Source organism: Linepithema humile, chromosome 8, assembly GCF_040581485.1.
Source record: "Linepithema humile isolate Giens D197 chromosome 8, Lhum_UNIL_v1.0, whole genome shotgun sequence".
In the NCBI taxonomy this organism is placed as follows: domain Eukaryota; kingdom Metazoa; phylum Arthropoda; class Insecta; order Hymenoptera; family Formicidae; genus Linepithema; species Linepithema humile.
The window spans coordinates 6,037,425-6,063,936 of NC_090135.1; the positions used below are offsets into that span (position 1 = coordinate 6,037,425).

The 26,512-nt window shown below is 37.1% G+C and overlaps 6 protein-coding genes across 12 annotated transcripts; 3 read left to right on the forward strand and 3 right to left on the reverse strand.

Annotated features, from left to right (window-relative positions):
• Positions 1–1,619: 1,619 nt before the first annotated feature.
• Positions 1,620–5,072, forward strand: Acox3 (Acyl-CoA oxidase 3). Of its 2 annotated transcripts, XM_012368828.2 has the most exons (12): positions 1,620–1,712; positions 2,003–2,157; positions 2,243–2,368; positions 2,498–2,653; positions 2,732–2,879; positions 2,954–3,244; positions 3,336–3,499; positions 3,579–3,819; positions 3,894–4,127; positions 4,215–4,369; positions 4,578–4,871; positions 4,971–5,072. In XM_012368828.2, exons 2-12 carry the CDS (start codon positions 2,029–2,031, stop codon positions 5,058–5,060), a joined length of 2,028 nt encoding a protein of 675 aa, XP_012224251.1. In that variant the 5' UTR covers positions 1,620–1,712; positions 2,003–2,028; the 3' UTR covers positions 5,061–5,072. The 2 variants fall into 2 exon arrangements, with proteins under 2 accessions (XP_012224251.1, XP_012224250.1); XM_012368827.2 differs by lacking the exon at positions 1,620–1,712 and having other exon boundaries at positions 1,721–2,157.
• A 588-nt stretch (positions 5,073–5,660) lies between these two features.
• Positions 5,661–8,269, reverse strand: LOC105673296 (beta-1,3-glucosyltransferase). Its single transcript, XM_012368829.2, has 9 exons — positions 8,128–8,269; positions 7,728–7,837; positions 7,471–7,653; positions 7,265–7,395; positions 6,866–7,043; positions 6,612–6,747; positions 6,382–6,529; positions 5,972–6,248; positions 5,661–5,862 (listed from the first exon to the last, which is right to left on the reverse strand). The coding sequence occupies exons 1-9, from the start codon at positions 8,198–8,200 to the stop codon at positions 5,707–5,709; spliced, it is 1,392 nt and encodes a 463-aa protein (XP_012224252.2). The 5' UTR covers positions 8,201–8,269; the 3' UTR covers positions 5,661–5,706.
• Positions 8,270–8,609: 340 nt separating this feature from the next.
• Positions 8,610–9,970, forward strand: LOC105673297 (protein SLC31A2-like). Its single transcript, XM_012368830.2, has 4 exons — positions 8,610–8,752; positions 8,831–9,090; positions 9,356–9,582; positions 9,665–9,970. The coding sequence occupies exons 2-4, from the start codon at positions 8,831–8,833 to the stop codon at positions 9,775–9,777; spliced, it is 600 nt and encodes a 199-aa protein (XP_012224253.1). The 5' UTR covers positions 8,610–8,752; the 3' UTR covers positions 9,778–9,970.
• On the reverse strand, positions 9,969–12,902 carry LOC105673293 (E3 ubiquitin-protein ligase RNF14-like). The gene is made up of 4 exons (XM_012368824.2): positions 12,707–12,902; positions 10,990–12,011; positions 10,747–10,911; positions 9,969–10,619 (listed from the first exon to the last, which is right to left on the reverse strand). Exons 2-4 carry the CDS (start codon positions 11,968–11,970, stop codon positions 10,362–10,364), a joined length of 1,404 nt encoding a protein of 467 aa, XP_012224247.2. The 5' UTR covers positions 11,971–12,011; positions 12,707–12,902; the 3' UTR covers positions 9,969–10,361.
• A 151-nt stretch (positions 12,903–13,053) lies between these two features.
• LOC105673292 (folylpolyglutamate synthase, mitochondrial-like) lies at positions 13,054–20,078 on the forward strand. 5 transcript variants are annotated; one of them, XM_067360456.1, is made up of 8 exons: positions 13,054–13,295; positions 14,080–14,276; positions 14,650–14,762; positions 14,933–18,300; positions 18,409–18,832; positions 18,912–19,090; positions 19,207–19,318; positions 19,459–20,078. In XM_067360456.1, exons 2-4 carry the CDS (start codon positions 14,202–14,204, stop codon positions 16,260–16,262), a joined length of 1,518 nt encoding a protein of 505 aa, XP_067216557.1. In that variant the 5' UTR covers positions 13,054–13,295; positions 14,080–14,201; the 3' UTR covers positions 16,263–18,300; positions 18,409–18,832; positions 18,912–19,090; positions 19,207–19,318; positions 19,459–20,078. The 5 variants fall into 5 exon arrangements, with proteins under 5 accessions (XP_067216557.1, XP_012224244.1, XP_067216558.1 ...); XM_012368821.2 differs by having other exon boundaries at positions 14,933–17,599; positions 17,735–18,832; XM_067360457.1 differs by having other exon boundaries at positions 14,933–17,599; positions 18,119–18,832.
• On the reverse strand, positions 16,602–26,193 carry sws (patatin like phospholipase domain containing sws). Of its 2 annotated transcripts, none has more exons than XM_012368820.2 (15): positions 25,972–26,193; positions 24,940–25,341; positions 24,446–24,865; positions 24,020–24,348; positions 23,049–23,400; positions 22,676–22,969; positions 22,216–22,595; positions 21,964–22,132; positions 21,260–21,640; positions 20,892–21,167; positions 20,569–20,755; positions 18,995–19,111; positions 18,450–18,770; positions 17,260–17,555; positions 16,602–17,025 (listed from the first exon to the last, which is right to left on the reverse strand). In XM_012368820.2, exons 1-15 carry the CDS (start codon positions 25,975–25,977, stop codon positions 16,924–16,926), a joined length of 4,032 nt encoding a protein of 1,343 aa, XP_012224243.2. In that variant the 5' UTR covers positions 25,978–26,193; the 3' UTR covers positions 16,602–16,923. The 2 variants fall into 2 exon arrangements, with proteins under 2 accessions (XP_012224243.2, XP_012224242.2); XM_012368819.2 differs by lacking the exon at positions 18,995–19,111 and adding an exon at positions 19,515–19,631 and having other exon boundaries at positions 25,972–26,191.
• Positions 26,194–26,512: the final 319 nt, after the last annotated feature.

Sequence of the window (26,512 nt, forward strand, 5' to 3'; positions counted from 1 at the left end):
ACGTATATTATGTATATTATTACTAGCACCCTATTACATGTCTTATCTGAAGGTTGTACTATTACATGTCTTATGTAAAGAGTGATAATCATTTTCTTATCTTGGTGCCTGTCCGTGGTAGTTATCGTTATACGCTATTGTAGAGTTAGGAAGCAATTTGGCTCTTTGAAGGATATCGATCAAGTAAACAAATGTTGACAGTGTTGGTAGATTAACAGCAACTTTGATCAAATCTGTTCGTAAATTTGTCCAAACCATAATAAAAGATGCATTAAGTCCAAAAATGCAAAAGTGTGCAACGAAATATTCGGTTCTAATCTTTAATAGCTATAATTATGTTGCTAATTAATTTTTTTACTAGTAAATCTGAAAATCTTGTACTGTTTATTTCAAATTTGCTCATAGTTTTCAAATATCGTGTGGCGCGCGCGCGCGTGTGTGTTTGTGTTTTATTATATTATTTGTATTTTATTAATTGAGAAAAATTTATCAACGCTAAAACTAATTGTAAAAAAAAGTTTTCCTTTTTTTATAAATAATTATTTCTTAATAAGTAACATTATGTATGTATAATATAATTCGCAAATGCTAATCTTTTCTTTGTTATCGCATTTGTTATCGCAATTCAACAACGACAGCTGCATAAATTTGAACTTTGCACAGCATTAATATATGTATATAAAATATATTCAATAGCAATTACATTTTGTATTTTTGCTCGAATGTCAATCTGAATGACACTGCGAAATTTTAATATTAACAATCTTGATAATTGTATCTTCAAACTTTCAAGTTTACATCCATTAATTTTTATTTCAAAATCCTGTATCGTGTGAATCCTACACGCGGTGATAAAGTAATAAAAAAAAATAGGTGATAAGTTCGTATAATAAGTAAACCGCTGTGATCTATTTACATTTGATGTGCGTGATTAAATATTTGTCCTTGTGTGCTCTTTATTTAATTTCTTATCTACCAAGGTAGATAAAGCATGTGTGTTGAGTCATGCTGGGGATAATTAGTGCATAAAGAGTTTCAGTTAAGAAAACAACTTGCGTGATATAGGTAGGTTTTTTGCCATCAATGTTAATCCATATTTTGTTAAATATAACATAATTATATGTATTTAAAATGTACGAAATATGCAAGAAATTCCAGCTAGTAAGTGAATCATTATTATATAAGTAAATTTATTATTGAATTCGATTATTTGCATTCCAGGAAATGTATTATAATATATTATAATGTAATACATTATATGTAACAATCACGTTAAAGCATTCAGTCTGATTATTCTCACTTTTTTCTTGCTTGTTTCTTTTTGTCTTTTAATCGTTGAAGTATTTGTTTTCCTTTTGTTTAATCCTAGAATAAAATAAATTAATAGTAAATTTATTTTAGCGTAACTTTTTATATTACACATTATTATTCTTTCCTTCACAAAACGTGAGTATGCACTTTATAATACTTTATAATATCAATATTTACTCTCTGTTATTTTATATAAACGCAGAAAAGGCACAAAAATATAAGTAATAAAAAAGACATTCTATGTAATAAAAGACATAGAATATCTTTTTTATACTATATAGTGCCTACATGCAACATACGATTATTTATTATTAGAATACTCTTATCTTGTTTTTTGAGCTCCTATTCTAAGTCGTGCCTCAGTCGTTAAAGACGTTAGAAGGGATCAGTGACATAGCGAGGTAACGGATATGCATATATGTATAACTATGTACTTGAGTAGGAGCGAAAAAGAGGGAGAAAAAAAATGCAAGATAATTATACAAACGAAAGTTGCAAACTCATAATATTACTTGAAGCCTCAGTTAATAGTTCACGATACGAAAACGGTTAAGAAGAAAGATAAGATAGTACTAATTACATAAGTCACGTTGAGTTAACACGCTAGACAACAGTGCATAACCTCTCTATTAACACGGACAATAGCAAAACTGACGATTTTTGTGTCTACAACACACTGCAATTTTACAAGATTTCAGTTTTACAAGTGAAAGTACAATGTCGACTGCTGAGAAATTGATAATGGATTTGCCGAGTGGACCATTGGATGTTTATAGAAAACGAGCGACATTTGATTGGAAATCGTTCAAATTGGCTCTGGAGGGAGAAGATGACATACGATTTCAGGTATTAAAGTTGATTAATTCTATCTAAATCTGTCGAATATATTACTTAAGTGTAATGTTCATTAAATCACTTAATTTATGTTTAGAAAAAACTATGGGGACTTGTCAAGACACATCCAGCATTCCAAAGGTCAACACGACAATTAACTTTGGATGAACTTCGACAACGCTGCAATGCTCAAATACAAGCTCTTTATACGAACGACCTAGATGTAATTATAATTATTAATTAATAATTATATGATCAATGATATAAGAATTATTTTGTAGATTTTTAATATTTATATGGAAGTGTTTTAAGCGATATTAGAATTTCTATGCTCATAATCTAATCTTTTTAGCCAGTGCATGGTCGCAAAAATTTTCTTTATGTCGTCCAACTTGATGGGTCTTTGTCAGTAAAAATGGGTGTTTTATATGGCATGGTACCAAATACATTATTAGTACTGGGTACCGAGCAACATCATCAAATGGTAGCAGAATTTGGCATTCAAAATGTACGTATGAGTGTAATGTAGCGATGTGTCACTATACGATGACAAGGAGCATAATATTTATTGATGTTAATTGTTTAGTATATTGGCTGTTTTGCTCTGACTGAAATTTCCCACGGGACCAATGCAAAAGGCATGCGGACCACAGCAACATATGATATAGCGACAAGAAGTTTTATTCTTCATACACCTGATTTTGAAGCTGCAAAATGCTGGTCGGGTGGTTTAGGTAAGTTTTGACGAATGAAGATTTCAGTATAGGTTAAATAACATCGGTGCATCCGTCTCTTTGTGTGTTTTCAGGGAAAAGTTCTACACACGCTCTCATATTTGCACAACTAATTACACCAGACGGAGTAAATCACGGTCTGCACCCTTTTATCGTGCCAATCCGCAACCCCAGTACTCATCTGCCTTTCCTCGGTGTCACTGTTGGCGATATGGGTGAAAAGATAGGACTTAATGGAGTGGACAATGGATTTCTCATTTTCAACAAGTATTCCGTATCGCACTCCTGTTTGTTAAATCGCACAGCGGATGTTACAGAAGATGGGAAGTATGTGCTTGCCTTGAAGGACGAAAGAAAAAGATTTGGTGAGCATTAGCTCGGCATTTGTACATCAGAAATGATAAGTTGATGTTACGTCTGATTCTCATTGACATTTTGATCTTTATTTACATACAGGGTCATCGTTGGGTGCATTGTCAAGAGGCCGTGTCACAATTACCGTAATGTGCGCGCATTACATGACGCTTGCGCTGACGATCGCCATACGTTACTGTTCGGTTAGGAAACAATTTGGCCCCACGGAAGAGAATGAATTGCCAGTTATAGAATACCAGTCTCAAGTACGTGTAGTAGGATTTTTTTTTCTAGTAAAAAAAAAACAGGAATTTTACAATTTATGTGAAACTTGTACATTTTCAGCAATGGCGACTCTTTCCTCATTTGGCCGAGATGTACGCCATAAAGATATTTTCGAATCATTTCTGTAATATAATAATGGAACTTGACAATAATACGTTGGAGGAAAATGAAAACTCTAATGCCGATGCAGGAATGGAGATTCACGCGCTGTCTTCGGCGACGAAACCGTTATGCTCGTGGATTGCTCGCGATGCAATTCAGGACTGCAGAGAATCCTGTGGCGGTCACGGATACTTAAAAAGTAAATACAAGATCTCGTGCGTTTATGCTCCGTACAATTTTAATCATATTTTCACCATGTCATTTTGCTATTAGTGTCGCGCTTGGGCGACATAAGAGCAGAAAACGATGCTAACTGCACATACGAGGGTGAAAACAATGTCCTCATTCAACAAGCGAGTAATTGGTTGTTGAGCCAATGGGCTAATGTGATCAACGGCCGATTCGTATCATCCCCGCTCGGTTCCGTGGATTTTCTCAATGACGCTGAACGAATACTTAATACCAAATTTAATCAAATTACAATGCAGGATACATTGAGACCTGAGAGTATGATACAGATAATCTTTCACTACAATAAAATATATTGCTAAAAGTTATTGGCTTGATTACTTGCGATTACTTTCTTTATTCCAGATCTGATGCTGGCGTTGAGATGGCTGGTATGCTATTACTTGAAGAAGACGTACCAGCGTGTGGAAGTCTTGAAATCGAACAACGCGTCTGATTTTGACGCAAAGAACAATTCCCAGTCATTTTTGGCACGGACCTTATCCCTTGTATATGGAGAAGTATGAACAAGATATATGTACATGATATTTCAATTGGAATAGAGAGAGTAATCAGTTGTCACATGTCTCGTACAGCTCGTATTGAATTAGAAAAATTATAACAGTAAACTTAATTTAGGTTTTACAATACAACACTTTCTCTCTACGAAGTGAATTCTCGCAATGCTGGAACAGAAGCTAACGCAGCTAACTTCATCTTTCTTTGCAGCACTTTCTAATGGCATATTTTATTAAATATTTGCAAGATCCAAAGTGGAAAGCGAATGAACGCAAAGTATTAATAGAGTTATGTACTCTATTCGGAGCTGTAACGTTGGAAAAGAGAGTTGGGGATTTATACGAGGGTGGTTATGTTTTTCCTAACAGCAACATAACTAGCTTCTTGCGAGAAGGAATTATAATACTGTGCAAAAGCTTGGTCGATAATGCGGTTGCGCTGACTGACGCCGTGGCACCGCCGGACTTTGTTATCAATTCTCCTCTAGGAATGTCCGATGGCGAGGTATCTGTTATTGATTACTTTATGCCAAGTCATTCGCGTGTGATAATAACTTTTTTCCCCTCCATACAAGTGTAATAAATTGAAAACACTTCTATCTAGGTATACGAGCATATGAGAAAGTGGTTCTTCGAGAATAAAGAGAACTTTGAACGTGCATCTTGGTGGAATGAACTTCGACCCAAGTTGTAAATAGAGTATAAATATTGCAGTTATGAAGAAGCTGAAGATTATTCTCGTCTGTGGGTGAGGTGATACCTCTTGTCTGTAGGTTTTAGGTTGGAATAATTTCGAGATATATAAACAAATGTACGATATTACATACAAGTTCGTATCATTCGGTTTACAGGGCTGTGTAAATGGATAATAGAGAAACATTCTTAAAATGTTTTGAAAAAATACCAAACATTTTATTATATAAACTGTTTCGATGCCTCGATATTAACTAGTATAGTTTGAATATTATTGGATTCATAATGCAATATTATATTCACTAATACTAATTGTTATATTTTTCTACTTTTAAAGTTTTTATATTTGAAAAGGCGTGCATTTTTATATATACATTATTACGAAGCTTTCTAGATTCGGTTGTTGATATATATATATATTTTTTATATACTCTGATATATAATATAGTTATTATATATAACCAATATATTTTTTAATATGTATTCTATTAAATAACAATACAAAAAATTGTTATCAAAACTTTTGTCCGTTTTCTTCCTTGAACATGAAAAAAAAAATCGCGGGCAAGATTTTTTAAAAGAAATTCTTCGAACGCAAATGTAAAAATAAAAAAATTTTACTAATGTTTCTACAAACATTCTTTACATTACAATTCTGTATGTTTTGGCGGTTTTGGTAAAGCACTGTCAGCCTCCGCGAACCATTCATCGTATACAGCTTCAGGTTCAACCATCCAAAATTTGTGGAATGATATAGGCTCCTGAGATGCCAAATAAGCGGTAGCGTAATCCGCAGGTCGCGCCTAAAATAATCGTCCAACAATAAATTACTTTAATTATCACATGAAATTGGAGCTGCACGAGTTGTTTAAGTTACATGTACAAAGTCTAACTAAAAATTATCGCACGTACCTGATGGAACATCGAAGAATGTACAGGTTCCACCCCGAGTCGCAGCAAACAAATCCCGAACAGATACATGTCGTCGGGAGTGGTCGCGGATGGACAATCGCACACTCCCGGTTCTATCATTTGGTGAACCAAGGGAGCTGATAGTGCGATTCCCGCACCACCAGTCAAGTACTGATATCCATGATGACTGTCCCACATGCGAAAACCATAACGTTCGCCAATCACGACCGGGTGCTTAGGATTGTAGCACGTGAGCAGGCGTAATAAACGCACCACACTGCAATACATTAATATACATTGTCATTTTCTATGAATGTGGTTGATTAAATAAAGAATTTATTTCTAAATCACCTTACATTCATATTATTTTGCAATCTAATTTTAACGATTTGAAAAAAAGTCAATTTTACCTGAATATAGTGTCGTCGTCACTGATGACAAGCCAATGAAAATTATTTCTTTCTAATATACTACTGGCTTTCTGCAAGATGGCGTAAGTTTTGGCGCAATGCCCCTTGGTAGTATTTGAGACGACGTATGCCTCCCGCAAATTTTTGTCTATACTAGAACAATGTAATGATTCATGTGTGAGGACTGTAAATATTTTAAAAACGCATCTAACTTCATAGATCAAGCATACCTGCTACGTCGCTGAAATATCCGATGTTCACCGCGTGCTTTGCCCATGAATTTTTAATCGCTGGGATTCTCTCTAGATGATATTTAGCGCAAGTCTTAACAGCAAAATACACATTTTCTGGAGATATGGAAGAACTCTGAAATTATTAAAAAATATTTATAATATTACACTTCGACGACGGAGTTCATTTTTGACTAATTTAGAAAATTGTTAAATGTTACTGTTATTAATGAGAAAATTATACTGTAACATACGCAAGGATGAAAGAATCTGGGATATGTGGCACAATCAGAACCAGATACAATGCATAATTTAGATATATGCATCAATCTTATGTTTGCGCTCTTCAAAACAAAGCTCGCAAATTCATACGATGCATCGATGGCAAAATCTGCCTTTGAATCATTGCCCTCAGAGATTTGTTGAGATAAACTGAAATATAAAATTCTTAATCTTCAATTGAAGACACAAACTGTAGATATTTTCACACTTATTTCCAGAAAATTATATGCCAGTACTAATCTTGTAAGACAAAAAATTTGTGGAAAAGTAGTTCTTGAAATTTTAATTTTATAACTTGTAATGCTTGTTTATTCCTCAATTATTTACTTATGATTATTTTAATAACTGTATGATATAAAAATTGAATATACTCTTTTAACAGCTTCAATGTCATGGCAAATCCAGATGCAAAATGTGGATATTTAAACTTCTTAGTGTGTTCTGCAAAATGATGAATAATAGTGGGTTTATGATCATAAAGTGCGTGTCCAATCCATACATCCTGCACAAATAAATCATGTAAAGTGTGAACATTTGTGGAAAAGGATGATAAAAGATACCAACTTGAGAAACTCACCTGAGATGCACTAAATTTTTCCAAAACATTCAACAGTTTCTCTAATCGAATCACAGTATTTTCCAAACAAAAGAAAAACCATTTTGCATTTGCATATGTATTTGATAAATGAGTCAATAATGGAGTTATAGTCCAGGAACCTTTGACATCCAGTTCAGAAGACACTAAGACCGTTGGTGGTTCCTAAAATATAAAGAGAATATGATATATAATGAAACAAGTTAATAAAACAAAGGAATAATTTTATCGCAACATACTTTGTCAAGAGCACTAGCTTGTTCATAGATGCCTTTTCGCAGATAATCAGCATGGGCTGCATGATAGCCTTCCTTTTGACTTAATATAATTATCACCATGTCATGAGGTTCTAAAAATGTTCTTGTTAGGACTCTTGTAACACACATGCATTTAGTTTAATATTCAAAATAAAAAAAAAATGTGAAATGATGACTGCAAGATATAACATTTCCAGTACTAGATATAAAAAAGCTTGTCTTGCAAATTTTTTCATATAATAATTTGCAAGCTAATTTATTTGCTGTTTTCTATACCAGCTAAATTACATAAAATGACACAAATTTAAGTCAAAAATTTAATCAATACAATGCTGTTCATTCAAAAAATAATAAATATGGTTAAAATATATTTGAGAAGTACCTATCACATCTGCATTTGCATTCATGATGAATAGGAGATGAATGAATAGAATAAATTTTCTTAACAATCCCATTTTCTGCCTAATTGTATTTGAACAGTAAAGCAAAATGATAATTTCACTTCTTTACATAGTATTGGTTCTCATGTCAAGATCAAGTATGAATGTTTTCAAACTCAACACACTCAACACAATCGCTCATTCAATATGATTCAATACTATTCAACAGATTGTCTGACAGAAAATATTTGCTCAACAGTTTGCACAACAGTTGTGTTTTCTTCAACTAGCTAAGGAAGAACGTTAGACAAGAGATCAATTTTGTTGAAAACAGAAGGACTGCTTTTCCGAGGTGTTTCAATTCATAATGCACGTTTGGTGTTAAAGTTAATTAATAATAATAATAATAATGAGTACACTTTACACACTTTGAACTGTATTGTGATAATGCGCGTTTCGTATATACTATATATTATATGCATGTAGATCCTATTTGCAATTAAATTAACGAGTCATTAGGTAAGCCAGATACAATGTTCAGGCATTTTTACACATGGGACTTATCAGTTATCTTCAGTGTCTGTTTCGCATTAGAGGAATATAACATTCCTAGAGGACGTGATTAAGGTTAGTATAACCTCAATTGTTTACGTCTCCATATACTTGCTCACATTCTATACACTTTTCCTTTACATTTTATTGCAGATGCATATGTGGTACTGGTTCGGCGTAGATCTAGGTAGCTTCCTATTTCCAGGTTACAACGTTACAACAGTATGGGGTCTTGTGGCGACATGCTTAGGCCTCGCTGCACTAGCAGTGATATACGAGGCCATGAAGATCTCTCAGATTCATTTACAACAGATTACAATTAAATCTGTCTCTAGGACTAATTCAACTACCTCTGAGAGCTCATCGCTTTTATTCAAAGTGACACCAAAGAATCTTAGGGCTTACACCAAATGGTACTTTATTTCTCACAATTATCTCTTTGAAACGATGCATAGTCCAAGTGTTTAAAGTTCTTATTTAAATTACACGTATAATATTTCTTCTTTGAATGTGCTTGACATATTGCATAAATGCAGCAATAATAATTTTTATAAGTGCAAAACTTTTTATTATTGTCATTCTTGCAGCTCTTTTTATATTGATTTGTTTTTAAATTTAAAGAGCGATACATTTTTCACGCATATTTCTATCTCTAGTTGATGGTATATATATTTTCAGTGGCACCTGTTGCTCATGGATATTGCAAGTACTGCACTGGTCTCTTCATACTCTACTCGGTTATATTTTAATGATGGCAGTTATGACATTCAACGCATACATCACTATCGCTCTTGTGATAGGAGGATGCATCGGATACTGGATATTTGGTTCAACTCTTGTAGACTTAAATATGCAACAATTTTACCGCAAACGAGCAATCGTGGAATGTGACAAGAATTGTGAAGGTATTTTACATTAATTTTTTATTATTTTCATTGAAAATGAAAAGGATTATTGTTTTAATCCTACTATCCTAATTGCTTGTAGATGTTTTTACGAATCGACAAAGACAAGGGTCTGCTGTCTCTATCATTGCAGAACAATTAGTCACTGAGGCAAATATCGAAGTTCACGTATCGGCAAATGCGATAAATACATGAATTTTAACACGAAATTTGACAATGGAAAGTTCTGATATCTCTAGAATAATCGTTATTGTTATCGATATCACATATTTCTATACGAATATATATCTATAAATATAAAAAATATTACAAATTTTTACTTATACATTGTATATTTTTATACTGTTACTTTATTTTAAATAACATGCAATAAAAATTGAAGACAGTATGCTCATGTAACATTTATTTTTTTGAAAAAATAAAAAATACACATACATGTCTATTTTTTTGTACAAAATTCAGCATATACATTTACAAATGCAAATATGTACATGAGATTATCATGATATTAATGATTCACAAAACTCAAACTAATATTTTTTTACAATAAATTGGCGAGATGCTTGCCGATAAAAAAAAGTACCCATTTAAAATTTTTAAATTTTATAAATGTTCTTTGTTGTTATTGATTCCTTGTTAGTAATTAATAATACAATATACCACAATCTCAATCAAATTTAGTAATTAATAACACAATATATCACAATCTCAAAAAATATCAATAAAAAAATCCTAATTGAACCTTCGTTATGTCGATCAAAAACTTATCGAAAACATATCTAATTCAAGTCCAATGCATATTCAAGCCAGATTATATTTTGTATTATATCATCATTGTCATCGTTCTCCATGTTCTCGAACAAACGTCCGAAACACAAATTGTTAACGTTGGTGAAGTGCTCATATGCATTCATCGAGGTAATCCATTCACCGCACAGCCAGCAGAAGCAACATTGACAGTGTTGACACGTCATTTTGTTACAGCCATCGGTTTTACTAATGAAACTGCGGCATTTCGGACAGCTTTTCGCGTTGTCCTGAATAAAATCACAATTATCGTTATCGGAATAATGCTTTCTAAAGTTCTCTTTGTTTTTTAATCTAATCTAATTGTCAATTTTCTTATCCGTTTCTCGTCTGCCTCGCGTAATTTGTAATACATACTTTTAGATAATCAGTTGTAAGACGTTTCTCAACCAATTGCATTTGTCGTCTACCGTACTTCTTCTCCAACAGCTTCTTCTTTTTATCATCGCTGTTCTTATACTCTTTGACAAGTTCCTTAATATGATCCGACGTCATCTCGCATGGCGCAGTTCCGTGGTACATCTGTTTGCACAATAGTCTGTGATACAATATCTAACGTGTAAGAACATCTAACAAATATCTATAAATATTTTCCATTACCTTACGGCAATATATGCAGAAACAATTGTTGCAGTTAGGACAAATGGGCGCAGTGTCGCTAAGATCTCTGATAACCGGATACTGACAAGAAATTTTTGGACAATATATCACATCGTTCATAGTGTCCAACGCTACTCGCACCATGAGTTCTTCATATCGTGGAAATATGCTCGGACAGAGGATCTTAATGTCATTGGCATGTACTTTACATTTGCAATCTAACGTTGGACACGATATAATCTTCACGTACTCGCCAAGCTTGGTACGCACATATTCTTGCATACAGCTCTTGCAGTAAACGTGCCCACAATTCTTCAATTCTATACACTTTAGCCCCTTATACTTCTCAAAGCATATGTCACAAGTGAAATCTTTCTTGTTAAATTGCGTTAAGTGTTGCTCTCTGTCGTAATTCATTAACAATTTCTTTATATTCAAGGATAAGGCACCATTTATGGCTCTGAGATCTGACAATGAGTGGAACGTTGAGAGATTGTCCAACTTTGTGTAAATTGTATTCATGAAGGAAACGTCTAAGATTGTTCGTATATCAAGCAAATCAAAGACACCATGTTTCAAAAATTCTATCCAATGAAAGAGGATTTCATTGTTCTTATTCTCTTCCCATATTTCATCTAATTTCTGGCAAATAAAAGATATCTTCCAAAGGGGTAGCCAAGTAATGGACAAGAAAAAATTTGGTGCCTTTTGAGATGGATACAAATCAGGCAGAGAAATGTATAATTTGATTGGAGGCAAGTATTCAACAAATATTTTATCGTTAATATCAGAGGTTGTATTAAACGAAGTGTAGTCGGCAAAATTCACTTCTAATTTCTTAGAAAAATATGGAAACACGCTAATTGTGCACTTTATCTGCTCCCCTTTTGTGGAGAAGAATTCGTTCTCATCGTAGACGTTGGACAGAGCAGTCACCTCATCCTCTTGTCGTTCACGATTGCTTATAATTGTGTGAGACATTTTAAATTGCAAGATGTCTTGAAGATATCTTTAACAAAATTCTTCACAAAAATCTTCATATAAAGTACTTATTAATTTTTGTTCACAAAAGATACTCAAAATACACATATATATATTTACATACAGAAAAAAAGCATCACTGTGCACTAAAATTGCTCTAATATTTCTTTCTGGTATCCGTTATGTCAACATTGTTAGTGAAAATCGAAATAATAAACTTTAAAAAAATATAAACACAGTACTTGTACTTGATAATTTCTTGAAAAAATCATAATATGTTTGTACTTTAATTTTTTTGTTGCAATATTTTCTTGGCAGTTGCAACAATTTTTTCAAAATATTGCCAATACTGCCACTTTATTTAATAACTTTTCGAGTTAGATTAGATACATCACCAGATGGCATCTGTCAAACTCATGTTTGGTTTAATGTGTCTAATGTTTTCCTTTATGCCATAACTAGACCGGAAAATGATCCTACTTGTGGCTCATTCGAGTGCATAGTTTGACAGATCGACCGAATCGATTTAATTGGATAAAAAAAATTATTTGATATGGTTAATACGATTGGAAGTCAACTTTAATATGTTTAATATTTAATTTTAACCTGTCAAACTATGCACTCAGATAAGTCACAAGTAGGATCATCCTCCGATCTAATTAGGGCATTAAGCCCAATCTATAATATGCTTTTTGATTTTTGTTCTCTGTCTTTTTGCCTTTTTATAAAGGCATACTTTTCTTCGAAAATTCAGAAAGGAAAAATTGTAAATCACGGTGTTTCCTGACTCTACGCGACAAATACATAAAAAGCAAAAATATGAAAGACAGAGAGAAAAGAAATGTGATCAAAGGTCTGTTCTTTATAGCTGAACTATCTGCACTAGTTCAGTCCAGTTTCTGATCAAATCAAAGCTGCAGAATTTCTAATAAATTTTCTAATTGCTATGAGCAGCCCCTAGTAAACCACTAGAAATGCACTATACAGCACACGGTATTTCTAGTAATTTATTAGATCGCAAGTGATCTAGCAACTCGCACCGTGTGTCGCTAGCTTCATTCCATTCCAGTGATTAAATTCATATACACAGGTTATCACACAAATGTAAACAAAACCACGCTTCGAACACCTGTGCTAAGTTCGTGGCGGGAAAAATATTTATTATGCGCAGTTTGCGGTCAACATGATCACGTCGCGGTTAAAATAATAATCTATCTCATGAATTATATTTAGTTCGCATTTCACAACGCTTACTTTACTATAATTTTATTCATATTTAACACGTCACAATATCTTTATCGGAACTAAAAATCCGTGATAAAGCGGTAAGTTTAACCTTTTGCATTCCACGTGTCATCTCATGCGTAATTTGCATCTCTTTCTATTCACGAATTTCGAATGCCGGTACACGTGCAGCGTTACATGAGAGCTACTGTCACGATAACTGTAAGCGCAAATTGCGGTAAAAATGGAAAAAAAGAAGGTTTCTGTGAACTCAGTGGAAGCGGAGACAAATTTAATTTTGAAGTATAAAAGCATGCTGGAGTTTCCGGTCGATCGTAGTAAAAGATTCTCGGAGTGCCGCAACTTTCTTGTTCCTTAAATTATCTTTTTTTATTCGGACCTTCAAACCATTTTTATCTTTATTCCTTCCGGATCCTAAACAAATGATCTCTTCTATAATTGCAATAAACGTAGATTAGCCTGTTTTTGTGCATAACGTGCACTTTCTCTTCAATAAAACCTTTTCCCTTCAATAAAACCTTTTTCCTTCAATAAAACCTTCCACCTCTACGAAATACCTAAAGCACTTGGAACGAAGATCCATCTCATCAGTTCAGTTCTCGATCACAGCTCGAACCAGCAACACCTGATAAAGACTTTTCCACAAACGTATCCTGATTAGTTCAAAATTATCTATTACGTGGCTTCTCGCACGTAACAGTGCGCAGGGTTAAAGTAAAAAACGACGAGGCAGCGTAAAACATTGAAAGTCTTTCCTAGAATTGCCTCTAAGAAATTCATAGATATATAATTATATGAATATATATTCATAAATAATTCTAATGTAATAGCAAACGTTTGATTGTGTTGCATGGTTTTCAACAGAAAATGTTCCAAGTATTATAAAAATACACAATTGTGTGAGAGTCGTGCACTTTGACATGTGTGCACTTTGACATACATCGCCGTTTATCGCTTCTTATACGGTTGCATAATAGTGGATCTCAATGTTTACTCTGCTGAAGAAAATGATGCAGAATGAATTGCTGGGCCGTTCTGCTCTCATTGATGTATCCTATGAGGTAAATACGTTCAGCAATCATCATTGCCACTTAAAGCTATTTCACTAGGCATTATTAAGATTCCCAATATTTTTCTTAGAAAAGAAACGGTTTTAACAATGAATAATATCAAATTCTGGAAGAATCATTTAAGATAACATTTAATATTTCTAATTGTATTGTCGTTTTTTAATATTTGATATGTGTAAAACTGACTTTGTGAAACTTAATATGTTTGCATTGTTTTACAAAGTTTGTAAAAATATCAGTTATTAAGAAAATAACATGTTTTTCTGTGTGCTGTTCTATTCAATAGAGAGAAATAAGTTGTACATAAGTAAATGCATGAAAATTATAAGTGGATATATAAAATGTGTTTATATTATTTTCACAGGAAGCGTTGAAAACATTAACTCTTTCTCTGCAAAGCAATGCTGCTTACTTGCAGTCTGTTCAGAATGTGAATGATCCTGCGAAGCTGAAGGAAACAGAAAAATACTTGCTTCGGTAAAGTCATTAATATTTTAATAATTATAAATTCAGAATTCAAACTGAAATTCATTTCCTTGATTATTACTATTTTATTTCTCAATTAACTGCTTCAAGAAATTCACTGAATGTAAAAGTTTAATTAAGATTTTACTTCTGACGTTGCAATTTCATATTCCTTTTCGCAGATCTGGCATTACTTTGGAGCAGCTGGACAGCTTGTCCGTCATTCACGTGGCTGGCACGAAGGGCAAGGGTTCGACATGCGCGTTCACAGAAGCGATTCTGCGGCAGCACGGCTTCAGCACGGGCTTTTTCAGCTCGCCGCACTTGGTCTCCGTGCGGGAACGCATCCGGTTGAACGGCGAGCCGATCAGTCGGTCGCACTTCACCCGCTCCTTCTGGAATGTCTACCGGAACCTCGAACGGAAGCGGGAATACGAATCGGACATGCCGACGTACTTCAGGTTCTTAACGATCCTCACGTTCCACGTGTTTCTGGAGGCGAACGTCGACGTGGCAATCGTCGAGGTCGGAATCGGCGGTGAACTGGACAGCACCAACGTCCTGCGGAATCCGGTCTGCGTCGGAGTGACGAGCCTGGCGCTGGAGCACACCGCGCTGCTGGGCAACACTCTGGAGGCGATCGCTCATCAGAAGTCCGGGATCTTCAAACCGCATGCGAGGGCCTTCACGGTGCCGCAAGCGGAATCGGCGATGCGCGTTCTGCGCGCACGAGCCGAGGAAAGACGGTGTCGCGACGAGCTGCGAGTGGTTCAGCCGGACGACAACAGGTGGAACGACGTCCTCACGTCGGCCGGCGTCGACGTCAACGGCATACAGCGACAAAACGCCCTGCTGTCGATCGACTTGGCGCACGAATGGATGAAGTCGCGGTGCGGCGCGCCGTCGTTAATCGCGGAGAATAAATACATCAACGGTTTTCACGCCGACATTAATAGCAACAAAGATTCAGCTCAAGTTATCTCTTCGGACAAGGTTGCGGTGGCGCTGGCGGACTGCAAATGGCCCGGTCGCACGCAGATTCTGCGGACCAGCGTGGCGGATTTCTTCCTAGACGGCGCTCACACCGTGGAGAGCATCGACAATTGTGTATTGTGGTTCAACCGGGCCAGCCGAAAAACCTCCACTAAGTTCCTAATATTCAATACCAGCGGCGACCGGGATTCTCAGGTATTACTGAAGCGGCTGAAACCTCTGAACTTCGATAAGGCTTACTTCACCCCCAATCAGTCAGGAGTGGCCAGTGTGGAGGACCTGAATGCCATGCTTTGTGCGGTGATTAGCAAGCAAATGGAGAAGTGTGAGAAACAATGCGAGTGGTGGGGCGAGGGCTCTGTGTTGAAGAAGAACGTCGCCGAAGTGCTCTGCGATATTAAAAGGTGTGCACCTCCACAGATCGATAAAGTGGAGATACTCGTGACGGGATCTTTGCATTTGATTGGCGTATTATTAACCATCCTTGATCCGGACCTGACAATGACCAGCGATTTTTAATGCAACGTAAAATGCAGTTGTAAAGTTCATTTTGCGCTTTCTTAGACTAAATATCTCATTTCATACTTTTCGAATTTTCTACATATGTTAACAATAGATTATATAACGAATTTCATTCTTCAGCTCTCTTTTATAATACAAATTTTTAAAGAGCTTATATTTTTTCTATAATTTTCTATAAAATGTTATAGTTGTGTAAAATTACAATTTTATACAATCTACACGATTGAGCCTGAATACAGTTATTCTAAAATAATCTTCTTGCGAGGAATCTAGAATCTGATAAATGTTAATACATGTACAAAAAATGTAATAGGAATTTGTAAATAATAATGGGTCTTTTTACAAACCGTAAAATTATATATATTTAATATATAATATTTAATGGCAATAATTAATAACAATATTATTCGCTTATTATAATTATATAAGAACGACGTGTAACATGACTTCAGAGCGACGCGCTCCGATGAATACGTTTCTCACAATATTTACTTTTTGTACTTCAATGCAGATTGATCGCCTGTATCGTGGAGTGCATCTCTGATTGTACAGTTGTATGTTTGCGAAGAAGCGTACATTTGTGCTAAATTTGTTTCATATTGGGCGAGTAATGTAGCATGAGATACAGTGCGTATCGTAAATGATTCTAAACAAGTATTCAAAAGATCTTTGGATGATATTCTAGTTCCGATTCCGCTTCAGTATCGGATAGACTAAGCGAAACACCAGTTCTTCGCCTCAGACGATTATCCTCAGGGCTCTACAATCAATTAAAATGTCATTATAATCCGAATTTATCGTATTTGCGTAACTTTCAAACAAATGATTAATATTTTAGCTTAAATGAAACCAATTTCTTCCATAATTTAAAGAGCACTCCGATATGGATTGTCCATCTTTCTACGTTTAAAATCCGGTATTAAGAAAAATTACGTTAGGATGCGCAAGAAATATAAAAAATGAACAATTCAACAAGTAGGATATAATAAATTACCTGGTCTAAAATACCGGCAGTGGGTTCGGACGCGTATCCTACTTCCTGTGCGTCTTCTTCCAGATCCGCTTCGTATTCCTCGAGCTCGTCGGAATCGGAGTCTATGTCGAGATCGACGTAACGGTTGCCGCGCGAAACTTTACACACCATCTGCGCGAGATCGGTGAAAGTGTACGACGAGGGCGATTGCTGATTGGCCGCTTGGTTCTTCGCTCGCAGAGCTCGCGCATTCTCCCGATCCGCGTTGAATCGAGGCAGAACTCCGGCTTTCGACTGACCCTCGAAGTACGTTTTTCCTGGAGAACACGAATCCATTTCAGTTTCACGGACGCGTGCGCAGGTATTTCACTGTATAAATAGAGTGCATTTGTTTATGCAGTTACTGCCGCAGATGTCGTTCGTTTACTTCGCCTGCGAAAATAACTGCAGCGCAGTTTGTCGTTCGTTTACGCAGGGTTGTATTTCATCTGCGCAGGTACTTCGGAGGTCCTGCTCTGGATGCTCTGCTTGCAGTACTGCGTAAACGAATACACCCATTGCAAATCTAGCTTAATTATCCGCATCCACATTGATTAATTAAAATGTGAAAATAGATTTTATTAAAGTAAAAAATCAAAAAGGGGTAGAACAACTCCTCGAAATCGATCCCGCAAAAGTGAAAGTAATCCAAGATAAGTATTATATAATGGAAAAATTTTTTAAAGTTTACGATATTCGTATTTACAATCAAATTAACCTAAAAATGCACACGTATTGAATGTAGATTAAAAATCTAAACACATAAAATTCTAAACTGTCTGAATTTTCTATAAACAAATTTTGTAATGTTTTGGGATTTGTTTTTGTAAATTTATCTCAGTTACAGGTTCTGCTGCAATAGTTCCTAACCATGTAATGACTTCGTCTACAGCAGATATGGAAAAAGGATCAGAGAACTCTCAATTTAAGAATGTTTTGATCCCGTCTTCATTATTTTCGCAAAATTTTGTACAGACACAACGTAATGCAACTTCGCCAATGCTTTTAAATCCATTCACGCAGGTGTGTGTTCGGTAAATTAGGTAACGTGACTAGCAGATGATAAACGCAGTGGATGCGCTAACCGCTGCATAAACGAATGCACCCATAAGCTTGCACTCGGCATTGCAGCTGCGTGGGATTTGAATGTAAGAACGCGCAAAGTCCCTCACCGTGCTGGTAGCCCACGTCTTTGATCTCGTCGAAGTTGGCGAACTGCAGAGTTTTGTATTTGTCGATCGGCGGCCGGATGTACTCGCAGTAATCCGAGGTCTTCACCTCCTCCAGCTGGCGCACGCAGCTCACGTACGCCAATCTGGACTGGATGTCGGGTAAGTTCGGCACCTTCACGGGCGTGGCAAACGGATTCCACCGCTTCCACAGCAGCCACCAGCCGGACAGCGAGTCCCCGTAGTTCGTAAGATCCGTGTCGTCCTGCGAGCCCACGTCGATGGCCAGAATGTGATGCGCTCCTTGCCGCAGCATTTCGTCAGCTTAAACGGAAACGTGGTGAATGCATTAATCGAGAACGTTAACTCGTCAGAGGATCTAATTTGTAAGAGTGATAGAATTTTTTATTTCGTTCACAAAATGGATTCACGTATTTATATTTTAACTCCCGCTCATGTTTTCAGGCAATTTTAGAAACGTATCGTTGCGGATTACGCTAAGGAATGGCAAATCGAGAATAATGAAACAATGGAAAAGAGACAAATACCTGGCACGTTATTAACATAACACCCGTCGACCAAAAGATGCCCATCAAGGGGATCGCAAATCGGAGGGAAGACCCCCGCGATAGTCATGCTGCCGCGTATGTATCTCCATAGCAAACCTGAGCCGACTTGATTATTCAGAATTTGATGAATGCATCTTTTATCAACGGGAGTGAGCTTCAACGTTTCTTACGACATTCTATTTTCATTGCAGTAACGCGCGCAAATAAATCCTCAACGTTCTGCCAAAGTAAATATGAAGTGACACAAGGTCCCCGACTGAATTTAGAGCAGCCAAAATAGCCGAATTTCGAAGAGCTAAGAAGGTAATTTGTTGCAGAAATAGAAGATTATTTAATTTTGGTATAATTGATAGAAATTTATATATATATATAAATTCTTGATAACAAAACTTATATAAATTTCATATTATTCCGACAACTTTTGCTTATCCATTTCTTGTTAGTTTTCATATTAGCCGTCAAAGTCAGCGCTGCGCTCGTCAATTGCGATTCAAGTTACCTGGAAGGTTATTGACGTACCCGCCGTCGAGCAGGAGATGGCCATCAACAGGGTCACACATGGGTGGCATATAACCAGACAATGACATCGAGGCCCGAATGTACCGCCACAGCGATCCTAAACACGAATCATTTTCTTTAATATTTCGCATTTATCCGGAAATACTTCCTGTATTCTTAAGTCGTTATGAAATTTTTTCTACAACACTGGCTGGAACAATATTGTGTAGAGAGAAAGACGAATTAGAGTTTATTTATTAATAATAATAATTTTAAGAAGAACATACACATCAAGATGAATCTTTAAATGCTCGGAAGTCTTTGAAAATGTTTTTTTACTTGCATAGATTATTTCATTTTTGTTTATGTAAAAAAATTAAGTAATATATTGTGCTTTGCGTATGAATTTTTAGATATTTGTTGAACTATTTCTTGATATCGTGAAAGCAATACAGGAAGCATTGTGTACACCAATTTACAATTTATACATTCGTTTTACGAAAAACAAAAAGATGCCTCGGTTTTTTTTTTTTAAAGCAATAGTAAACGGAGAGTACGTCAACAATGATGATTTGAAAAGCTCACTCCCGCTCATTAAAGCTTCTACTGCTACGATCTAAGGCAATGCATATATCTAAATTTAGCAGCAATAAACAAAATCTACAAGGCAAAGCTACAACTGGTGAATCAAAAAAGAACGAGTTTTAATAAACCGCGTCCGAAAGCAAATAGCTTTGGACACACCACGCGCGTGTTTGTCTATAAAAGAAAACACGACACTGTTTACTATTTGATTCACCACAAATATTCTACAGCTGTTTTCGATGACGCGATCAAAGCTTTCAGTTACATTTCCGGTCAATTTTGCATCTAACAGTTATACGATTTTCAGAATCAAGAAAATTCAAGGCGCACGAATTCCGTTCTACGATCGCGCAGCTTTGAATTTCAAAAGTAAATATGTAAAGAAACACCGGCCGAAGAATACATGAAGATGAAATGAAACTGGAAGCTCCGTCGATATTCGGAATGAAAGATTCATCGCTCATACAGACCGTGTCTATGCGTGCGCATGCAGGAGTCCGTGATGTCTGTGGTTATAGTGAAGTACGGCAGCCACAGATCTTCGATATACGTGTCGCCGAAGGTCTGCTGTATGGTCTTGTTGAAGTCCTTGCCGGAGAACATCGAGGTCATCGGGTAAGTCAAATCCAGAATCTGCCGCCACCACTGCGTCATTTTCTGCCGGATAGAGACGGTGTTTTTTTTTTATCGCCATGTTTTTCATCAATCTGACAGTGTGCGCGAGAGTTTTTCGAGAAATTTGCGAATTTAGCTCTGAAAGGTGAAGGTTTACGAGCGCAGAGTTTACTCCCACCTTGGACCACTCCCTGGCCTTCTGCGTGGTGGTGGTGATGTTCTTTTCCATGCACCACAGCGCGCCCATGAAGGCGCCGATGCTGACGCCGCCGACCATGTCTATCGGTATGCCGGCCTCGATGATGGCCTTCAGCATGCCGACGTGAGCGGCGCCCCTCGCGCCGCCGCCGCCCAGCACGAGACCGACCGAGGTGCCGGTCAGCCATCGCGCGAGTCTGCTGAAATCGCTGTGCACGTTCGGCTCGGACATGAGCACCTTGGAGTACAGCTCGTTCTGCAATCAAGCGCGCGTTCGAGTTAAATGCGAGGTATTTTTTTTCTTATCTCACTTGCGAATAAGCTTCCCCGTTTATTCACTTCGCTTACAATTCTGTACTGCGACCTCCTGGTGAACATTCGCTTCGGGCACTGGATGTGATGGTGACTGGACACCCAGGATCTCATGTTCAGCCATTGAACGGTGTTCGTGGGCCGCTGGCCGTTCTGCTCCTTGTGCAGCAGCACCAGCTCCTTCTGCGTTCGCATCACGAGCCGCTCGATCTCGCGCTCCGTTCGACCGATCGATGGCGGTCGATCGCCCAAACCCACGATGAGAATGCAATCGGCCTGTCGCACGCATCGCTGGGTCCACAGCGTGTAACTTGAATCGCATTGGTACAGCGAGATTCTGTGCTGATCCTCCTGCTGTGCGAGCCAGGAAGTTAGCCGGTACTCGTTCGCAGGCTCCATGATGGTCGTTCCTAAAGTCTACAAAGGAAAAGAAGTCGGGAATTATCGGTAAAGTACTGCTGCATCATCAACGATTGTGGAAAATTGATTGAATCGATATTTAATCATTTCTTTCCGTCAAAGAAAAAAGATATAAGTACTCTAAAATTAAATAAACAAAAAAAAACTGTGAGAACAGAAGACTATAGAAATTTTACTTTGCATTAATTGATATTACAATTTCTAGCTTCTTTGAAGCCTTTTTAAAATTGAATGATAAAAATAAACGAAAGTAAAATTCTGTCACTGTAGTATTCAATCGTACGAAGATAAATATTACAATAAGTAATGCGATATAATACCTTTCTCACGACGTCAGACGTTAAACGAAGAGAAGGTCCAATGGCACATAAGGAATGGTACAATTCAAACGTGAAGGCGGTCAATGGTACATCATCCGACACGGGTACGATGGCGACAGTTGAGAAATTCACCTGTGCTGGCCTGGCGTCGACTGTCGCCGCGGCTCGTCTGTGAAAACAAGTCGAGAAATCGCTTTTAATTAACAAGCCTACTCCGACAAACGCCGTGATTTGTGCGAATAATATATTTACTGAGTGTCACTGCTGCCGTTTTTCGTATGCGCTTGCTGCCAGGTGCCGAGTATACGATGCCCGAGGAGATTTATCAGTCTCGTGACGACGATTGGATACCTGAGTTTGATCACGTTGAATAAACCTTCTGGCAGCTTCGCCAGTTCGGAATCACGGACCGCCATGACTGTCGTCGATCTCGGGGTCTGCGTCACCATCTCCACGATGCCCACCAAGTCGCCCTTTCCGTATTCCGCCACCGATTCCTTCTTGCCGTTTTTGTAAGTGATTACCGATCGCAGCCGTCCGCTCAGCACGATGAACGTCGAATCTGATTCATCGCCCTGTCGATAAACGGCCCTCCCGCTTTCGAGGAACAGCCAATCAAGAGCGAAGTCCACCTGTTCAAAAAAATACACTTGCTAGAAATTGGCAAGGCTTTGTCTTTCAAAGATTTCTTTCTTTCTTCCAGGACTTCTACCTGTCTTACGAATGGACTCAATCTGCGAACAACGGTGTGCGCCACGTGCAACACGACTGTAGGCTGCTCGCGCATGATAGTGAAGAACGTTGATTTACTGAGTAGCGCGATACGGCTGGCGTGTTTCGCTCTGATCGTATAAAAGGACGGCTCGCCGGTCAGCACGGCCAAACCACCGACAATCTCACCCTGATGAGCACTAAACATGTGCACTTCTTGACCGGCATCCCGGCCCTCCGACACGCGTTGGCTTACTATCAGCGAGCCCGAAAGCACATAAACAAGTGCGACATCCTGTAACATGATAAAATTTGAGTAATATTGTCTCTCTCTCTTTCTTATAGATTACAAGTGGGAAGAAGACATGGCGAACCTTGTGAGATTCTTCCTTCATCAGATAAGTACCAGCTGGCACTTCCCTAATCTGCACCTTGTCTTTCAGCACAGTCTCGTCCTCTATGCCGAGTTCACGCACAAAGGCGTCGGTGGCTATTTGAATGAGCTGCGCTTCATCCAGTTGCTGCTGCAGCTGCGTTTCGTTGACTTGACGTTTTCTGCTGGAATAAATGCCTCCCATATTGTGAGAGGCTTCTTGATGCGCTTGAGGCGCCGAGGGAGACGAAGTCGGCCAGTGAGAATCGCATTCCGGCACCATGTCCGCCGAATTCTGACCCGATTGCGAGTTGGAGCCCTGATTTTTCCAGTCGATGTTGCTCTTCGATATCCTGCTCGACGTGAAACAGGTATTTAAAGTATCGATCTTGATAAAGTAGTTTCGAGAAAGCTTAATCTATATTCTATGTGAAGTAAAAAAAGATATAATGTACAGTAGCGGTCGATGAAATGTACTCAGCAGGATTCTTCGAAATGACCTGTCTTTGATAAAGTATTGTAAGGGTGATGAGAATTAAATTAGGTTTATTCGGGTATATATAGATAATTAACACGAGCTAGGAATTAGTTCGCGCTTATTTTCAAAAAGTATCGTGCAGTATTTATAAAAATGGCAAATCACCGAAAAATGACCAAAAGTGAAAAATCACAAATATCACAAAATATTAATATTTGTTATAATTATTTGTTCCTATCATTGTTATTGTTATACGTGTAAAATATAAAGCAAGTATTGTCTCCATTGTATATTGTCCTATTTTTATAAATATGTAAAAATATATTAAAACAATTCAACTAAAATGTTCTAATCAAAATTATCGGTCGTTAATACCTTTTAATATAAATTTTACGATTTTGTACAGTACTTTGCTTCAGACTTTAAGGAAAACAATAATACCGGTGAGTACATTTCATTGACCGCTACTGTAGAATTGATCTATAAATTTTTACCGTCGACTCATGATTATCGGCACAGGCTGAGAACCGTTTGAATTAGACGTATCGAAATGCGAAACGTCGCTCATATCGTGCATTTCCAATGTGCCAATTGGAAATATACCGGTTGCACTGTCGATATTCTGCAAAGCAAAGTTTTCTCGAGTCCTCGACCGCACTGGCGAACCGGAGAACGGGCTCTGCTTCTTCCTGTGTGATCCTGGATTGACCAATTCCGCAGAGAGGCCGAGATACTGGTGCAAAGCGGTGAAGGTGACTCTCTGCAGACGCACCATAATGACCTGGATAACTCGAACAAAGGCGTCAGGATAATCTTGAAATACCTGAAATAATATCGATAGATAAAATGTCAGTTTTTATTCATTAAAAACGAGTGAGCTAGATTTCTAGAATGAAGAAATGACAAGATGCACAGCTCACCTCTTGGAACGCGCTCATTGGTAACTTCACTACGATAGAATCTTCTACAGCTCTTGCCGATACAGTTTTATATGTACTCGTATGCCCGGTAAGTACATCAGTAAAGCTAAGAAGACTGGTAACTGATTCGCCTGTTTTTACTAGTTTCAGTGAGATTTGAGAGCCATCGGGTCCAGTGATATATACATTGACCAAGCCCTGTTGCACTATAAACAAGTTTTCGTCGGGGTCCCCAATTTTGAACAATGTGCTGCCAGCGGGTAAATTCATAATTTCCGTGTGCTTGCACAATTTCAAGAACACGGGCTTTTCAAAGTGGCCGAAGACTCTGATACTTTGCAGTATGTACAGAGCATCCGGTGGCACTCTCTCACCGGGTCCCAAATCTTCTTCCAGATATTCAGCAGGTGGTTCCAGTACCTTAAAGTCGAATAATTTAATTTAGATAAATTGGAGAGAATTAGCAAGAAAAGTACACTTGTTGTAAAACATACTTTGAGTTGTGGTGGAGCGGTTTCCTTCTTAAGTTGCAGCAATCGGCGAGCGAATCTCATAACTGCTCTCCTCTTCTTTCCCTGTCCGGTGGCGTGCACTTGGCCGCCAATGGACTTCACTTTGCGCAACATCTTTCTGCCATAAAAGAGAACCTTGTCTCTCTTCCTGAATCTTGGCTTCCCAGTGCCCACCCCGACAAACTCCTTCACCTCTGGCAAAAACTCTTTGTTCTTCCATTTGCGCAGCACAAAGATGGACACAACGACGAGGGTAAGCAATAGAGTTGTGGCAATAACGAAAATCGTTCTTGATGTCTGATATTCTTCCACAAATCTTCCAATCCATCTTGAGAATATGTATGATCCCAGACTCTCGTTGAACTTATTAAATAATTCTACCACCTGCATTTGACATATTTTATCATTAGTGTGACTTAAAATGTTTTTTAATCTAATTTAATGAAATGTTCTTCCATCTAATTTATCATTTAAATATTTAATTAATGGTTTTCTGAATAAAGTAGGAAACATTAAGAATATCATAAACTTTTTTTATGTTTATAAATTTTGTCTTATTTCTTATTGATTTCTGTCAGAAAACTGAATTATAAAGGCAAATTTTATTCATTACAGTAAAATGTAAAACCTGAATACAAAAATGATATAAGATGATATAAATAAGAATGACAGTTGAGACTGACATATTAATATTTTGCTTCATGAAACAGCCAGCATACTATCTTCGTTATAAAATTTTTACATTTTGCGTAATCTTGGCACAATTGTTCTTTCTAATGCAAATCAAAGAAATATATTAACTATTGTGTTTGAAGTAAACAATTTTTTTGACATAGTCACCATAGTGACACTTGACATGGTCTCAAGTTAACCTTTACATCTTAAAAGTTTGATTGCAATTAACAATAGCAGTATAAGTCTTTAGATTGATGTGGTACAATTAAGTATGCAGGATGCCACATTGAAGATCATATTAATCAACAGAAATTTGATAAGAAAGACAATAAAAACAACCTCCATAATGGACACTCATGTCTCCTTCGTCGTCGAAAGATGTGTTGGAATGTGTCACTACCACACCAGGACGGCATATGTTAACGAGCACGTGAAGCGCACGAAATGCAAATCAAGCACGTTAAAATAACAAAAGAATTATCTATTTGTTCCAAGTAGCGACCTTTGATACTTCGCTCGAGTCACCCAGCGCCATTTTGTTCGTCACTGCGAGATCGATGATTTAAAATAATTTAAGTATGTGTGAGAAACGCATTGACAATTCGAGCAATCACTATAAATGGAATTTTACACAATTTACGCAATCACTCCATTATAGATCTCTATTTCAATGTTTCCGTTTTGTTTAATTCTTTTCTCGAAAATTAGAAATGTTTACTTTGTTTATCTAAATTTATTTCATCATATTTATTACTTAATTCTGTTTAGCTTTTCATAAAAAATTTTGCTTTACAACGACAGCTTTTCAAGAAAATTTTTAAATATAAAGTTTGTACATATTACATTTCAATAATTAATCTTACAGACAAGATCTGAAGAC

Coding starts and splice junctions, on each gene's coding strand:
- Acox3 (XM_012368828.2), top strand. CDS start 2,029: ATGTCGACTGCTGAGAAATTGATAATGGATTTGCCGAGTGGACCATTG. Junction 2,369..2,497: donor TTTATACGAACGACCTAGAT/GTAATTATAATT, acceptor TAATCTTTTTAG/CCAGTGCATGGTCGCAAAAA. Junction 2,654..2,731: donor CAGAATTTGGCATTCAAAAT/GTACGTATGAGT, acceptor TTAATTGTTTAG/TATATTGGCTGTTTTGCTCT.
- LOC105673296 (XM_012368829.2), bottom strand. CDS start 8,200: ATGGGATTGTTAAGAAAATTTATTCTATTCATTCATCTCCTATTCATC. Junction 7,838..8,127: donor TGCAAATGCAGATGTGATAG/GTACTTCTCAAA, acceptor GAACATTTTTAG/AACCTCATGACATGGTGATA. Junction 6,748..6,865: donor CCAGATTCTTTCATCCTTGC/GTATGTTACAGT, acceptor TAATAATTTCAG/AGTTCTTCCATATCTCCAGA.
- LOC105673297 (XM_012368830.2), top strand. CDS start 8,831: ATGCATATGTGGTACTGGTTCGGCGTAGATCTAGGTAGCTTCCTATTT. Junction 9,091..9,355: donor CTTAGGGCTTACACCAAATG/GTACTTTATTTC, acceptor ATATATTTTCAG/TGGCACCTGTTGCTCATGGA. Junction 9,583..9,664: donor ATGTGACAAGAATTGTGAAG/GTATTTTACATT, acceptor AATTGCTTGTAG/ATGTTTTTACGAATCGACAA.
- LOC105673293 (XM_012368824.2), bottom strand. CDS start 11,970: ATGTCTCACACAATTATAAGCAATCGTGAACGACAAGAGGATGAGGTG. Junction 10,912..10,989: donor TCTGCATATATTGCCGTAAG/GTAATGGAAAAT, acceptor TTGTGCAAACAG/ATGTACCACGGAACTGCGCC. Junction 10,620..10,746: donor TTACAACTGATTATCTAAAA/GTATGTATTACA, acceptor GATTTTATTCAG/GACAACGCGAAAAGCTGTCC.
- LOC105673292 (XM_067360455.1), top strand. CDS start 14,202: ATGTTTACTCTGCTGAAGAAAATGATGCAGAATGAATTGCTGGGCCGT. Junction 14,277..14,649: donor TCATTGATGTATCCTATGAG/GTAAATACGTTC, acceptor TTATTTTCACAG/GAAGCGTTGAAAACATTAAC. Junction 14,763..14,932: donor ACAGAAAAATACTTGCTTCG/GTAAAGTCATTA, acceptor TCCTTTTCGCAG/ATCTGGCATTACTTTGGAGC.
- sws (XM_012368820.2), bottom strand. Junction 24,349..24,445: donor CAATGAGCGCGTTCCAAGAG/GTGAGCTGTGCA, acceptor ATATTATTTCAG/GTATTTCAAGATTATCCTGA. Junction 22,596..22,675: donor TGAGTCCATTCGTAAGACAG/GTAGAAGTCCTG, acceptor TTTTTTGAACAG/GTGGACTTCGCTCTTGATTG.